General features: G+C 31.9%; 2 protein-coding genes across 5 annotated transcripts in view; both read left to right on the forward strand.

The window, feature by feature from the left end:
• mhc1haa (major histocompatibility complex class I HAA) overlaps positions 1-2,833 on the forward strand; it is a 10,233-nt gene extending 7,400 nt beyond the window's left edge. Inside the window, exon 6 of the mRNA XM_087240640.1 lies at positions 2,080-2,833. Within this exon, the coding sequence (XP_087096766.1) occupies positions 2,080-2,186 (107 nt within the window). The 3' untranslated portion in view covers positions 2,187-2,833. The remainder of the gene's footprint in view (positions 1-2,079) is intronic.
• A 1,841-nt stretch (positions 2,834-4,674) lies between these two features.
• xrn1 (5'-3' exoribonuclease 1) overlaps positions 4,675-17,265 on the forward strand; it is a 50,253-nt gene continuing 37,662 nt past the window's right edge. For 3 of the 4 annotated variants that reach the window (XM_087239105.1, XM_087239104.1, XM_087239106.1), the window contains exons 1-11: positions 4,675-4,853; positions 7,282-7,514; positions 8,260-8,357; positions 8,797-8,906; positions 9,113-9,223; positions 10,449-10,534; positions 12,430-12,517; positions 12,656-12,824; positions 12,913-12,980; positions 14,759-14,893; positions 17,137-17,206. In XM_087239105.1, the coding sequence (XP_087095231.1) occupies positions 4,779-4,853; positions 7,282-7,514; positions 8,260-8,357; positions 8,797-8,906; positions 9,113-9,223; positions 10,449-10,534; positions 12,430-12,517; positions 12,656-12,824; positions 12,913-12,980; positions 14,759-14,893; positions 17,137-17,206 (1,243 nt within the window). In that variant the 5' untranslated portion in view covers positions 4,675-4,778. The remainder of the gene's footprint in view (positions 4,854-7,281; positions 7,515-8,259; positions 8,358-8,796; positions 8,907-9,112; positions 9,224-10,448; positions 10,535-12,429; positions 12,518-12,655; positions 12,825-12,912; positions 12,981-14,758; positions 14,894-17,136; positions 17,207-17,265) is intronic. The other variant, NM_201033.2, reaches the window with a different exon arrangement.

Below are 17,265 nucleotides of genomic sequence, written 5' to 3' on the forward strand. Positions count from 1 at the left end.
GATTTAAAGTGGGTCTTAAATTGTACAAGAAGCACTGCATTCACTTACAATTCCACCGCCACCTGCTGTTTCTGACGGGCGCGTGCGAGTAAACAGCTTTTTGTCTCGTTTTACGCTTGAGCAACTTAATAAATGCTGAAGTTTATTTAACTGAATGTATTTTAATGACATTACAACATTGATGCTGTATTAGGAACCGTATAAAATGGTAAAAAGTTCACAATAACAGGTCACCGGGAGTGTATCAGCATGGGAACTGCACTAGCTCGGCATATACCCTATTCTTTTATTGAGTGTGGAATTCTATGGAGACCCGGAAAGGACGTGATGGTGGGAAAAAAATAGGTGAAAGAAAAAAAATTGGTGGAGTGATAGGAAAACATATTTTAAAGTTTTTTTTTTTTTTTGGCGTTTTGCTGTTTTGTTTTGGTTCCAGGTTATTTATTTACCATGCTATTTTAAGTTGTCCTGTCCTGTCCTGAGGAGTCTGCTAGTTTCAAGCATGTTGTTGAGACTTAGAAATAAAAAACAAATGTTAAGTAAGGGCATAAGGAAAATTATGCCTCCCTTTTTAAAAAAACTAAAAAAAAACTGTTTTAAACAATAAATGCTTAACGCCGCATAGTCTGTCCTCATTTCGGAGTGTAGCCTTAATATAGGCAAATGGTAGTTATTCTGACAAGAGACACAGTTGTTGTTATTTTTAGTTGCTTTAATAGTGTGGACCACAATTTTCTTTTTGATGTGAAAAAATTCTTTTTGATCCAGATTGAACAGCTCAGCGGGCCGGATTTGGCCCGCGGGCCGCCAGTTGATGATCAGTGGCATAGGGTGTGTTTAGATGATTTTGTGTGTAGTAGTTTTGAACATCTCTGGAATGTTGCTGGATACACAAGATGAGGGAGCTCTCAGATTTTATCTTTTATCTCCGTGTTATTAATAACATAATTTTCATTTTTAGGTGAGCTAATCCATTAAGAATTGAAAGAGTGTCGGAAGCACAAGCTATAAAGTCACCGCCCTTTTCTATAAAGGAGGTGGAGCAGCAGCTCATTTAGATTTAAATGACAAAAACAGCATGTCTTTGCTTCCACCTAAAAAAACTTCATTTACAGCATGATAAAATAATTAATCTGTGAGGTATTTTAAGCTGAAACTTTAATGATACAATCATAGGACACTTGATAATTGCAGTACATCTTGTAAAAGAAATGGCATTATAGGACCCTTTTAAAATCATATTCCAAAAGTTTTTTTTTTTTTTTGAGTGATAGGAAAACACATTTTAAAGTTCTTTTTTTTAATTCCAAGAATATGAGTTAAAAGGATATATTTGAAACATTTAATATCAACCTTCAAATTATTCAGTTTAATTCACCTTTATTTGTATATCGCTTTTACAATGTAGATTTTGTCAAAGCAGCTTCACATAAAGATCATAGTTAAATGATTTACAGTGTAGTTTGTTTTTCAAAGTTCAGTTCAGTTTAGCTCAGATCAGTGTTGTTCAATAATCACTACTGAGAGTCCAAACACTTAAGAGCAATCCATTGACGCGCAGCTCCACAGATCCCAAACCATGCAAGCTAGTAGCAACAGCGGCGAGGAAAAAACTTTACCGATAGGGTAAAGTGAAGAAAAAAACTCGAGAGAACCAGGCTCAGAAATTACATCTATTGACCATTTCAATGTGGTCATGTCCTTGGCCCATGAACATTTCCTGCTTATCGAGCTATTTCATAGCTGTAACAAGAGACAATTCAATCCTAACTTCTTGTTAAAACAGATGTCATAACATTATTTATCAATATGTGACTCTTATTGGATTCTCTGAAGCTATAGAAATTATAAATGCATCCCAGGAAATGTAATGGGACCATTTTTTTTTTTATTTTTTTTTTTACATGCCTAAAAATAGTCTGTTATTGATCTTGTTTGGTTAGGATCTACTCGTAAACTTACTAGTCTCCTGTCTGAAAAGCTATTACCAAGTCATTTTTCAGCCATACTAGACCAGTACTTTTACATATTTCTAAGGTTAACATATGCAGATGTGTAATTCTATACCTTTTCCTTTAGGTGTTTTAGGGTCAATTGTCCACTATCCACCTTTTCATACAGTGCCTTCGGACGGACAGAGTCAAAAAAACATTGATCAAGTTCCTGTGCTGAAGTGTCCACATTAACAATTGTCTAACCAGACCAGCCCAACCACATTACTCCAAAAAGAGTCCAGTCTTTCTCCTGAATGCACAAGTCTTAAAGAGGTAGTTAAAATTTTAAATTCTGTAATCATTTAACCATCTTGTTCCAAAACCCAACTGAGCTTCATTCTTCTGTTAAACACAAAGGAAGATATAATGAAGAATGTTGGTGGGAAATAAAAAACTGTCATTGACTTCAATAATATTTTTGTGTTCCTACTATGGATGTTAATGGCTGCTTTTCCTCACATTTTTCAGAATAACTTGTTTTGTGTTTGACATTAGAACGAAAAGTTTTGAATCACTTTAGTGAGATTAAAAGGTGAGGATATTTTCATTTTGGGTGAACTATCATTTTAAGGACAACTCACAACTTTCATCAGAATATACTGTCAAGTTTTGTTGATCATAAACTCACCAAATGACAACCGACAATGACAAAAATCAAGCAAGCACAAACTAGGACACACTGATTCATCAAAACACTGGTTGGCATCTGTTAGCCGTTTATAATGCATGTGAAAGTTCTGAAATCCTATATATATATATATATATATATATATATATATATATATATATATATATATATATATATATATATATATATATATATATATATTGTAAATAAATATTCAGTGTTCATGTAAATGTCTTTACTTAATTATCTTAAACTAAAGTTATTGAAAAAATTGTGATAATATATTAATCAGATATTGTTGAGGAATGTTCTTGCATTGAGTTTCACAGTAATTTCTGGGCCTCCAAAAATAATTTGAGCTGTTACTGTATATTGTGTGTAGTTGTAATCATTTTATGCCACTAATTAACGCTTTACCCTTTCCTTTTGTAAGTTTATTTCCCCACGCTGTTTAAAATGTTGTTTTTTGTCCAAGTATTGTGTAAAATAGCTAAAAACATGTTTACCAAAATATTTTGCTGTATTTGACACTAGTTCATGCAAAAATGCCAAAAGCAAATGTGCAAATTCAATATTTTTTTCTAGTCTACACTTTTATTGTTATTTATTGTAATTTTCTGTAATAAAGATATTGAAAAAAACATGACAGAATGATGTTTCTGTTTTACAAACAGTATATTCTACCCCCTACTCCTTAATATAATCATCAGGAGACAATCTGCATTTGTACATTTTTCAAATGCTTCATCCAGTGTGGTTTATAAGCATGTTACCCATTGGGACACAACTGTGGATTCAGGTTTAAGTCCCCACCAGGATATAAAACAAGTACACACTCACATACACGTACATCTATTTTTATAAGGTCATCCTATAGACATAATGATTTTCATATTGTACAAACTGTATTCCCCAGCCTACCTCTAAACCCAAAAGTCACAAGAAATAAAATCTGCATTATACGTTCAAAATACATTCATTATGCGTTAATTTTGAGCCATTTCTTTATTGTTACAAAAAATGTCCCCACGAGGTCAAAATATAATGGTGTTTTTATACCTGTGGGGACACTGGGCCCCATAAACACACAAGGTATGCACATGCCCACACACATGTACACAGATATGAAAATAGTATGGGACCACTTGACAATTCCGTTTCACTGGATTTATTTGATTTATGTACGTTTTAACATTTATTCATTTTCTTTGCTTAGTCCTTTTATTAATCGGGGGTTGCCACAGCGGAATGAACCACCAACTTATCCAGCAAATGTTTCAGCAATTGCCCTTTCAGTCGTAACCCAATACATTACGGGCAATTTAGCTTATTCATAGCTTATTTATGGCTTTTGGGGGAAACCAGAGCACATGCAAACTCCTCACAGAAATGCCAGCTGACTTAGCCAGGGCTTGAACCAGCAACCTTCGTGCTATAAGGCGACTGCGACCTACTGAGGCACCGAGTCCCTAACACCCTATGGGTTAAAATAAAAATATTTTCAGAGCATGTTGATAAGAATAACAATTTTTATCATTTGGTTTGATTGACAATTGGGGTTTTACACCAAATATGTAAAGTGTGTGGATGAATGAATATCAACTGTGTCCGTTTAAAAAGATTGCATGTTTCAATGAGCAGTGTACTTTTAAATACTTTTATTTTTACTGCTAGGTAAACCTTGAAGGACTAGTTGACAAAATGTACCGCCGGTGAACTGCACTTCACCTTGGCCAAGAGTGTCGGAATGTTTTCGTGTCAAATGGCCTCTTCTCTCACATTACATCACACACAGCTCAGCCCTAGCGGTGGGGTTTGTTTCTACCGGAAGGCTGTTCTGGTCGTAATAGATTTTGGGCAACATTAAACGAGTTAACTTTAAAAAGTACTAGTACATTTTTTAGAAATACATTTGTTTATTGTTTCATGGCGTTCGGTTAATTTAATAGACGTGTTTTAGTGTTTTATGAGTGACGGAACGGCGTTACATGAGGTTACATCATGCGAGTTTCCACACGGAGGTTTTATTAGCTGGACCGTAACAGCTCATACAGAAACAAAACCGACTAGCAACACCAGTCTATGAAATTCTGATCACCTTGACTTCTGCATAGGTTACTTCATCACTATTTTTATTTGAAGACTTACACGAGACGATGGGAGTGCCTAAGTTTTATCGATGGATATCAGAGCGGTATCCGTGTCTGAGTGAAGTTGTCAAAGAGCATCAGGTGAGCTAGTTTGGCTAAATATAACAGGCCGCATAGAGATCATTACAGATCTGAGAACAGAAAATCTGCCTTTACACTTTACCAAGCTACAAAACACTACAATTATTTTGCCTTCGCCCTTAACATGTTACGTGTAAAGTAAATTTTATCATTTTATAAAAACTATTTTTTTCTCCGATGTACAACAACATAATGACTGCTTCAAAGATTTTGAGAACTGTCTTATCTAGTCAGACAACATTTTATGATATGAAGCCTAGAGGTTATGGCATAGAGGTAAAGTTGGTTTTATATTCGGATATTCAGACATTCTTCTGAACTATATAATTTCAGAAAAGTATTCTTTGCAAGTTCTAAATAGGGAAACCATGATAGCAGCCAATGACTATCAAAGTACAACATTGTTCACAGTGAACTCGATAATGTTAATGTTGTTTAGAAGTCATACTTGCATGCTAATTCCGATCGAATGTTCAAAGTAACATGGTAAACAATATGGAGACTGCTTATTGAACGAATGTGTAAGTATAAAACCAACTTTACCTCTTCTTACTGGCTAGGTTTTTTAAACACGGGTTTTGTTCTGTATTCTTTGTTTTTATTGTGGTAAACTAGTTATAGAGACGAATTTGGAGATTTCTTGTCAATAGTACAGAATAATTGTTAGCTTTTCAATTTCATTTGGCTACTTTATTTTTTTTCTAGTCATTTTTTATACACACATAAACACACAGTGCTCAGCATAATTGAGTACACCTCATTTTGAAAATAAATACTTTTGTCCATTTCTCAGTGATTATAGGCAATGTATTTTTTAATGCGTTTAAACGAAACAGATTTATTATTACAGATATATTTATTAAAATAATATTTTAGTCACCAAACATATTTAGAAATTAAAAGATAATACAATTAAATCCAAGCAAAATATTGCAAAAAGAACAAAAAACAAATTACGACCTACAAAAATTCGACAAAATCGTTACATTTTTTGTTTGCTTCTTGATTTTTCCTCCTTTTAAATATAGTAATAAATATTTTTGTATAACAGAAATTTGGGTGTACTAGTTTTTGGACAATTATCGTAAGTTATTTTCTTAGATAATCCCCAGATTTGGCTTCATTACTGACTAATCTATATATATTTATATATATATATATATATATATATATATATATATATATATATATATATATATATATATATATATATATATATAATGATAAAAAAAATTAGCCAAATTAATTTAAAAAACAAACAATTATTCTGTACTATTTACAAGAAATGCCCAAATTCAACACTATTATAACTAGTTTACTACAATAAAAACAAATAAAAAAGAATTATATAATATATTATTTAAATTATGTTTTAAATGGTATTAATAAATTTTTATTTACATATTTTTAGAAATCTGTTCTTTATCTTTTATACAAATACAGATTTGTCAGTTTTTGAAAACTGATTTTTCATTTTTTTGCTAATTTAAATTTTATATTAATAAACGCTTGACTTTAAATGTTAATGTATATGGGATAAAGATGAGACATCCCTTTTTTGTTTTCAAATATGTTTGAAAAATTGTTCATGTACGTTTAAAAGAATAGACATTTCAAAATCAACGCAAAACAAAAATAAAGTGTTTAATGTTTCAAATACATTTTGTGACGATAAAGTGTCAAAAGATGAGAGGCTGTTTTACATAATAATTTTATCAAAATGGATACATCTATGCCAAAATTTACCCACATTCTTATTTGCCCCTGTTCTTATCAAAATATCTGAGAGTTAAATGGTCATTAATATGTCTTTTCAGGGTTCAATGCTAAGGATTTTTTCTACTGGCCCAATCAGATTTATACTTGCCCTGACAAAATTTTTACCGACCCCACCAAAAATGTAAAAAAGTTATTAGCTATTTCTTAGCCACATATTTTAAATAATGTGTCAAAAATAATGTCTGTGAATCTAAAATTAAAATACCTAAAAACAAAAATGCTAATATATGTATAATGAGCAAAATACATGGTGTTATGCAAACAAAAAAAAGCAGTATGGAAAATGTGCAAGTATTTTATTGCAGTAATAAACTAGGGCTTGACGATTTGGCCTAAAATCTAAATCTTGATTAATCGGAACGTTTTAGCTCGATTACAGTTAATAAACGATTATTTTACTTATGGTAAACAAATATGTGATAGTTATCATTTTTGTCCCAGAAAATTAAACAGAACTTAAATGTATATATAAATGACCATTATCATGTTTGTATTGTGTTGACTTCGCTTGCAATCAAATTGTTATCTTAAAGTTGCATCTATGTAATGCAGTTGAAGCTGTTTTTTCAATTATCACTTTATTGTTTGTGACATTATTAGGTTTTGTCAAGATGACACAAGCTTACATGTGTTCTCTCCACCTTCACAGATCCCAGAGTTCGACAACCTGTATTTAGACATGAACGGGATCATCCACCAGTGTTCGCACCCAAATGATGAGGATGTGCACTTCCGTATTTCTGAAGAGAAGATATTCGCTGACATTTTTCACTATCTGGAAGTGCTCTTTCGCATCATTAAGCCAAGGAAAGTGTTCTTCATGGCCGTCGATGGAGTCGCACCCAGAGCCAAAATGAACCAGCAGCGTGGGAGAAGATTCAGGTATAGCAAAATCTAGAAGCTGTCGACATGCTTTAACATGTTATAAGCATGATCTCTAGTACATTAAGATGTTGCTAAAGTGTTATTTTTATCACATTGCTGTAAATTTATTTTAATTTTAAACATGTTGCTCATGTTTTAACACATTACTAGCATGGTATAGCATATTTTAGAATGATTATTGTATGTTTTAGCATGTTACTAGTAGGTTTTAACAAGTATTAGTTAACATAGTAATAACAACACATATTAGCACATTTTAGCATGTTTTAACACACTGCTATCGTATTTTAGAGTACTGCTATCATAACGTTATAGGTTTTGTCATGTTAACATTACTAGCGTTTTTTTGTTAATATGTCGATAACATGTTTCTGGAATGTTTAAAATATTGCTAGGACGAAAAAAAGTGTTAGCTTGTTTTAGCACCTAAATTAGCATGTTGTCAACATAACTCAAGCAAGGTTAGCACAATGTTTGCATGTTTCTAGTGTGAGGTAACATGTTGCTACCAGCATGAATTAATGTTAGCTAATATGTTTCTTGCCTGGTTAACATCGTTAGCATTACTAAAAGTTGTTAGCATGTCCTAGACTTGTTACTCACCTTTACTAACCATAGTAAACTTTAATATTTGAGTCTTTTGACGCCGTCAGTGAAAGTCTATGGGATTTTCATAAGCTCTTAAAGCCAACAGCTCATTTAGAAAGTCACAACTCACAACTTGTTTGTGTGTGTTTTAAAGGTCAGCAAAAGAGGCAGAGGAGAAAATCAAGAAGGCCTTGGAGAAGGGAGAAGTTTTGCCCACAGAGGCCCGATTTGACTCTAACTGCATCACTCCGGGTTTGTGTTCATTTATCGCTTACATATTGTCTTAGTGATGTCAAATGTATTATTCATCATTATCTGCAGGGTACATAAAAACTTCAGACTATTGATTTTGTTATGGGGATTCACAGTAGCACTGTAATAAAGGGAACTGTTCTCTCAATTAATTAATTGCTTATTAATGTGCTTGTTATTAACATATTATATAATGTGCTTATTATTGAAATATTATTTATAACATGGTTATAAAGTGCAAAGTTTGCATGATCATATTCTACATCCATTATCTTACTTAATATCTAAATTTCACTACTTAATAAGCAGCAAATTCTGAGTTGATTAAGGCAAAACTCATCATTATTGTTTTGTTAATAGTGAGTGAATTTACCTTTAAAATAAAGTCTAAACAAGTTTTCTTGAGGATCTTAACCTTTATTTTATGTGATTGTTGTAGGAACGGATTTCATGGCCAGGCTACAGGAACAGCTTAAATATTTCGTTCACAATAAACTGTCCACAGACAAAACATGGCAGGGAGTGAATGTGTATTTGTCTGGTCATGAGGTAAGTTTGCATGACTTCAGAGCTTTATATTTATATGTGTGTGTGTGTGTGTGTGTGTGTGTGTGTGTGTGTGTGTGTGTGTGTGTGTGTGTGTGTGTGTGTGTGTGTGTGTGTGTGTGTGTGTGTGTGTGTGTGTGTGTGTGTGTGCACGTGTGTGCACGTGCGTGCCCTTCAGTGAAATTAATTTGACTTTTATTTCTCCACAGACCCCTGGTGAAGGAGAGCACAAAATCATGGAGTTCATTCGCTCTGAGAGCACCAAACCGGGTCATAACCCAAACACAAGACACTGCCTTTATGGCCTGGATGCCGATCTGGTGAGTACAGTTGCCAACAGGGTTGCCAAGGGTCCATGAAATCTTGTGGAAAGAAAAAACTGAAAACAAAATGTTGAGGACCTGGAAAGTTTTCAAACAGAATCCTGGATACAGGTCCTTTAAAGTGCTTATATATTTTGTGCTAGACATTATCTGATAAAATAAAAATCTAGATTTCCCCCTCTGGTTACATGAGGCCAAGCTCTTATTAAAATATTTATGTAAAAATCAAAGTGATAGTTCACCCAAAAATTACAATTCTGCCATCATTTACTGTCCCTTGAGTTGTTTCACACTTGTTTGAGTTTTTTTTTTCTGTTAAATACAAAAGAAGATATTTTAAAAATTGCTGGAAACCTGTGGTCATCGACCTCCATAGGATTTGTTTTTTCTATCATGGATGTAAATGGGTACAGGTTTCCAACATTTTTTAAAATGTTTTTTTGTTTGTTTGTTTGATTGTTTGAACAGGGTTGAAACAATTAAAGGTTAATTTTAATTTTTTGTGATGAATATTTCTTTAATACGAGATCATTCTTTCGGTTATATGTCTGCTATTATCTTGTCTGTTGTGTGGCCAAATGCATTTTTTTTTGCACAGTAGTGTTTGACAGAAAAAACTATAACACTGTATTTAACACAGCAGATAAACACCTCAGATCAATTAATGCTAGAGGATAGACAAGTTGTTGGCAATGTAGATTTTTTTCACTTAGAAAAACAAAGTGAAGGTATCAAAAATTTAATTTGTAAATTAATTTGGGAAAACAAAAATCAAGACGCTTCCCTGCTGTTTTAAAATAAAATAGGATGAAATATTATCCACTATATTTGCCTGTTTTGTTTTTGTAATTGGACTTGGTTATAGGTAATATCAGTGTCCTATTATTGTATTTGCCAAAAATCAATGAATGATATTTATTGAATCTCTGCTTAATGATGATTTAGTCCATTTCAATAATTATATAAAATTCAGCAGTTATTACATGTGATCAGTTCAGCTAAGCTATAAACATCTCTGCAGAAAGCAGCAGTGTTCTAATTCATTTCAATAACAATGTTGATGTTCGTCAGTTATAAAATGTAGTCATTTTATCAATAAAGCAGCTTACAGAAGAAAGTTGCGGCATCAATTAGTTCACTTTTTTGTTCATATTAGAGAGTTTTTAGCATAATTAAACATTTTATTGTTTTTAAGCTGTTCTTCTCTTCTTTTTGTTTTTAGATAATGCTTGGCTTGACCAGCCATGAGCCTCATTTTTCTCTCCTCAGAGAGGAGGTTCGCTTTGGAGGCAAAAAGTCACAAAAGAGGTGAGTGTGTCATTATTTTCATTGTGTTGAGTTAAAAGTTTTGTGTGTTCTAAAATTTTTTTGTGTGTGTGGCTGCCATTGACAAATTACACAAACTGCCACTAGGTGGCAGCAAATTGCTCTCTAAAAGGAATAGTTCACCAAATTTTTTTCAGTATTTATTCACACTCAAACTTTTATGAAATTGTTTCATCTGTTGAACACAAAACCGGATATTCTGAAGAATGTTGAGGGAAAAACTGCCACTGACATCTACAGGAGGAACAAAGCATAATTGAAGTCAATCCCAGTTTGTTTTCCAGCATTTTTCAGTATAGCTCCCATTGTGTTCTTTATGTTAAAGAAACTCAAACAGATTTTGGAACAAGTGAAGCATGAGTAAATCAAGAATTTCTTTATTTGACTAAAAATGGATGATTAAATGGATGCTTCCCCCAAAATTAAATGTTTACTCAGTATTTACTCTCACTCAAGTAGTTTCAAACTTGTATATGATTCATTATTCTGTTGAACACTAATGGTGATATTTCAAAGAAAACTGAAAACTGGTAATCCTTGATTTTCATAATAGGAAATACAAATACTATGAAAGTCAGTGGTTACCGTTTTTGTTTTTTTACTTTTTTTTTTCAAATTGTCATCTATTCATCTATAACAGCAGAAATAATCTCAAACAGGTTTAGAACAAGTCAAGGGCAAGAAAATTACAACAGAACCTTTTATTTTGGGTGAAATTTTCTTTTAATATGATTTGTTCAAAGCTACAGATTAATTTAGCAGGGTTCCTGCAGATCATGGAGTTTCTAGAATATCATGGAATTTTAAAGATCTGTTCCAGACATTAAAAATCAGTAAACTTTATTTTTTTTTGCTTGTTATTTAACATTATCTTTACCTTTTATCAAAATGTATTTTATCCATACCCTGTTTTTTTAAAATGCTAGTTTAAACATTTTTTTTTAAAGTTGTTTCATGTGTTTTGGCTATTGTTGTTTTTAAGTTATTTTCCCAGCCATTGCATTCCTTTCCCAATAAGCAACCAGCAGTCAAATGCAAAGGTTGTAGCTGTTAAGATACAGTATGTGTTTTTTTTTCCTGCTCAATGCTCAAACTGTTCCTCTTGTATTCTGTGGGGGAAATTTCAGATTATCGTGGCTTATAACAACCTTGGCATTTCTTTGTTGTGGTTTCTGGGGCTGAATGTGCACTGCCACAATGTCACATGATGTATCTAAAGTGGGTCAACACCTAAGGAAGCTTGAGATATCCCACACTAGATGAGCACTTTCTATATGCGTATATAATCTTATATATAGCACAAAACTTATCAATAGTGTCCTGGCTGGCCAAAATCTATTAGAAATCTCCTCAAAAATGTTATTTTATGTTAAATTTGGCATTCGCAAAATTCTAATGAAAACAGCTGCCATTTTTAAATTAATTATAGGTAATGGAAATCATCGTTTTAGTCGGTGAAAATCAGAATGTTTTTCACATTTTGGTTTTGCTTAGAGTGGGAAACCTGATATAGAAACAAAGCAGATGACTCTTTTTACAAATGGACTTTATGAATCTCTGACTCAGTTGTTTAAAAAAATTGTTTCATTTAGACCACTACAGTACTGTATTAAGACATATAAATGTTCTCTCTTGGCTTTGCTTGAACTATTTTCATTAATGTATATCACATCATCACAAATAAGAAGCAAAAACAATACAGGGGATATTTTTGCTTTAATAACTTGAATGAAAGGGTATTTCTAACTTCATTCCAATATGCTTGTGTACACACATGGTTTTAGACTCCTGGGATTTGTATTTGTTTTGTGTGAAGTATATTTGATCAATATTGTACATATATAGTTCTAACTATAGCATGTTTTCCTGGTCTGTAGGATAACAGCTCCTGAGGAGACGACCTTTCATCTGCTTCATCTCTCCCTTATGAGGGAATACATTGACTATGAGTTTTCAGAGCTCAGGGTGAGAACACATAGCTATCACAAATCATGCTAAAATGAAACTAAAAGTATATAAACCATTTTAAACTGTGAAAAGTGTAAAATGCTCTCAGTGTGATTTGCATTATTTTGAATCTTGTTTTGTTTGCGTTTGCGTCAGAAAAAGATCTCATTTGAGTATGACCTGGAGCGGATCATAGACGACTGGGTTCTGATGGGTTTCCTGGTGGGGAATGACTTCATCCCTCATCTTCCTCACCTGCACATCAATCATGACGCACTCCCGCTGCTCTATCGCACCTACATTAATGTGCTGCCAAGTCTAGGAGGTGAGTTGACCATCCGCTGAACACAGAAAATGTGTTTATTTTGGTGCTTTAATACTGAATTAGTGCTGATTGCTGATGTCATCGTCAGGATACCTGAATGAAAACGGACACCTCAACCTCACCCACTTTGAGAAGTACCTAGAGAAGTTATCAGATGTGAGTGTCGAGTGGTAATTTACAAGTTATACACAAGTTAATAAACAAGTAATAAACGCTTAATGTCACATGACCAGTTATTAATAAAAATTACATTTTAAATATATATATATCTATATATATCTATATATATATATATATATATATATATATATATATATATATATATATATATATATATATAAAATTTACAAAAAGTACTTACTATATAAATTACTACACCCCTTTTTAAACTTATTTGAACAATATTTTATCCATTTCTAATTTTTTAAGTGCACCAAAATGATTGGCTACATTCAAAGCTGTTTTATTGAACAGTTTTATCTGTTAAAATACGAGTTTGGTCACCTTACATCTTTAGGAATAAAAAGATAATATTATTAAGTTCAAATGAGTTATTTCTAAAAAAAAAAAATACAAACTACAAAAACTCAACTAAATTTATTAGTTAATGTTTATTAATCAAAATATTTATTAAAATTGTATTTAATATTTTCCTTCAAAAAACTGAGACTATAGGTCTAAAGTTTGTTAGATTATTTCTAGTGTTGCTTTTAGTACTGACTAATTAACGGTAAATATGCAATTGTGTATGTTTATGTGTTCACATCAATTAAAAAAATATTTAAATATTAATAATAATCCTTTGAAAATGCATAACAGGACTGTAAAAGCTATATAAAAAATAGTTTACACAAAAAAGAAGCAGCATGACTGCTCAATGATAATATTAATAAAGAGTATTTCTTGATCCGCAAATTACAACAATTTCTGAAAGATTATGTGACCCTCAAGACTAAAAATTCAGCTTTGCCTTCATAAAAATAAATATAAAATAAAAAATAAAAAAAGAATCATACCAATCCTAAACGTTCGAATGGTCGTTTGTGTTTGTTAATGTTTCATTATATTGGTGCATATAATTGAACAACAGGATTTAACGGATTTTGTCAATTCAGATTACAAAAAATCTGAAATTTGAAAATACATCTTTCAAAATTCAGCCTTGTAAAATTAAGTTGTCTTACATTTCAGATGTTCAATATTCAAGTTATGAAATTCAAATTAAGAAATTCAAATTCGAAACAATTTTAAACAGCATATAAAAATTCTGATTTATTAAATTACAATTGTCAGTAATTCAGATTAACACGATTTAAATTCAGATTGTTTTGGCATGTTATTAGCTCCATAGCCATGGGGTCCAAGTCCTGAAATGCACTGTTTTTACTGTTATTAAATTTTTATTTAATTTTATTTATTAATTAATTTATTTATTAAAATCACTTAATCTTTTTTTTCTACATTTCATCTTAATGCAAGTTCTAAATTTTTAATTATTAATTTTCTTAAAATTAATTAACAGCTAAATTTATAAATATATATTGTTTATAATTTACTGGTGGATATTTTATTTTATAATATTGTGATTACTTAACATTACATTATTATAATAATATAATGTTTTATTGTATATTAAATAATATTTGATGATGTAAAAAACGTTTGACTCTCACTATACAAAATATGCTAGAAACGATGTTATATATAGTTTTATAGGTATAATTTGCTTATTGGTTAAATCTGTCTCTGGCTGGGGTTCAGACCCTCATTTAGACTCCAAAATACATATTATATCATCTTAAACGTTGCAACTGAAATAGTTGCATCAGGTTTAAGGGAACTTATTTATCTTTTTGTTATATTATATAAGAAGGGGAACTGTAGATCTGTCCACTTCAGCTTGAACATGTTGTCATCCTCTACTTCGTTTTCAGTTTGACCGGGAGCACTTCAGTGAGGTGTTTGTGGACCTGAAGTGGTTTGAGAGTAAGGTGGGGAACAAATATGTGAACGAAGCTGCGGGGCTGGCAGCTGAGGAGGCTGATGGCAGAGACTTGAAGAAGAGTAAAGTGAGTATTAGATGGAACACATATCCAAGCACACTTTATGATGTGATTTTATTTCTCTACCTCAAGATTATTAAAGTTCTGCATTTTTAAATTGGTTCTTGTTTTGCTTTTATTTTAAAATGTAAATTTGTTGTACATTTCAGTTTAGTATTTGTTTAATGAATGGTTTTGTTAGTTTTAGTTTAGTTTATTGTTAACACATTACTGTTTAGATTTTATATATTTAGTTTTAGTAATTTGGGTTTAAGAGTTAACAGAACATGTCAACTGTGGAACAGAACGAAGTTTAGTGTTGCACAGTTTAAATGAACTCTTGCGCAAACCTCTTAGTATTAAATTAAATTGTTTGAACTAACACTGAATCCAAAACCATATTAATGCAAGGAATACTATGAAGAAAACTTTTATAAATTCAGACAAACTTATTAATGTAAGTTTAATCCAAATTTACGTTGTTCATTTTGCTAGCTCACTTTGTTATTCTTAAGGTGAAAGAATTATTTTATTGAGTTTATCCACTAAAAAACGTGAAAACTATGAAGAATTCAGACAAACTTATTTATATTAAAGATCATACTATATGTAATTAAGCTAATACCCTCAATTGGGTAAGCTGAATTGGCCGTAGTGTATGTGTGTGATTGTGTATGTGTGTTTCCCAGTAATGGGTTGCAGCTGGAAAGGCATCCACTGGTCAAAACATATGCTGGATAAGTTGGTGGTTCATTCCGCTGTGGCAACCCCTGATTAATAAAAGGACTTAGCCGAAAAGAAAATGAATGATTGAAAGATTAAAAAAGTAGCAATTAAAATAATTATGTTTAAATAGCAATTAATTATTAGTTTGTTTTTCATTTACTGTTGTTAGTTTAATTTTTTTATTATTTTTTCTTTCACATCACAATACTGTTATTTTACCAGCAGTTTTAATTTTCATTTACTAAAATACCTTGCTTGTCATTTTTTCCTATACACATGTAACATCATAGCAAGCAATAGGGAGCATGTCATAGAGGAATGGGCTGCTGCAATTGACTCCGACCATTTAGTCAGATTCAGATCTAGTCAATAGATGTCCCTTATCTAAATGAACATTACTGTTTCTGCTTTCTCTTTGTTTTCCTTCTTTATTAAATGAACGAGAATATTTTTTCTTGGTTTGAGTTTTAGTAGTGCTGGCTACACTTTTTTGCTTTTGGCTTCTTAAATAATAATTTTATAATCAACAACAAGAATCAGTCCAAGGCACTCGAATAAAGTGAAAAAATTAAAAAGCCTTTATTCACATGGCTAGATCTCTAAAAACCAACGCGTTTCGGCAGAAGTCTGCCTTCATCAGGGTAACAGTGATCAGGTGCGTCTAGAGTCTCTTTTGAGTACTACGGTCACATGACTCATTTAAACATCTCAAATGGCACTCAAATAATTTAACAAGCAAACTCTACTACCATAATGAGGTTTTCTATAGATGCTTTACAGATCGTCATTATACATTGATGTATGTGTTTATATGTATGTATGTATTTTCCATGTATAGGTATATGTATATATTGTATATATGTATGTGTATGTATGTATGTATGTATGTATGTGCACATATATATATATATATATATATATATATATATATATATATATATATATATATATGTATGTGTATATATGTATGTATATATATGTATATGTGTATGTATGTACATATATATATATATATATATATATATATATATATATTCTTTTTTCTTCTCTCTCTCTCTCTCTTTTCCCACATATGCAAGTGGGTGTTTGTGTATCTATGCCGAATTTATGATGGTAGTAGAGTTTGCTTGTTAAATTATTTGAGTGCCATTTGAGATGTTTAAATGAGTCATGTGACCGTAGTACTCAAAAGAGACTCTAGACGCACCTGATCACTGTTACCCTGATGAAGGCAGACTTCTGCCGAAACGCGTTGGTTTTTAGAGATCTAGCCATGTGAATAAAGGCTTTTTAATTTTTTCACTTTACTCGAGTGCCTTGGACTGATTCTTGTTGCAGATTTGATGAATCTCTTACCCAAAGAGCACCGACCATACATTTGAACTTACCCCAGAGCGCTTTTTGTTTTTTTTTTTCTGAAATAATTTTATAATGTTTTCATATATAGGCGATGCTTCTTATATGGCATTTAAACATGTAAAAGACCAAGATAAATGTTAGAATAATGACAGAGTGTTTTTTGTGTTTGTTCTTTTTGTGTTTAGTCTTCAGACGACTCTCTGTGTCTCGCGGCTCTTGATGGAGTCAGAGATTCTCACAGCACTGCAGGAAGAGGTACACAAATCCAGACTCCACATATTGTTAATAACTGTTCTAGATGCTTTCATGAGCGT

Source organism: Danio rerio, chromosome 2 (assembly GCF_052040795.2).
Source record: "Danio rerio strain M-AB ecotype USA chromosome 2, GRCz13ab, whole genome shotgun sequence".
Lineage (NCBI taxonomy): Eukaryota > Metazoa > Chordata > Actinopteri > Cypriniformes > Danionidae > Danio > Danio rerio.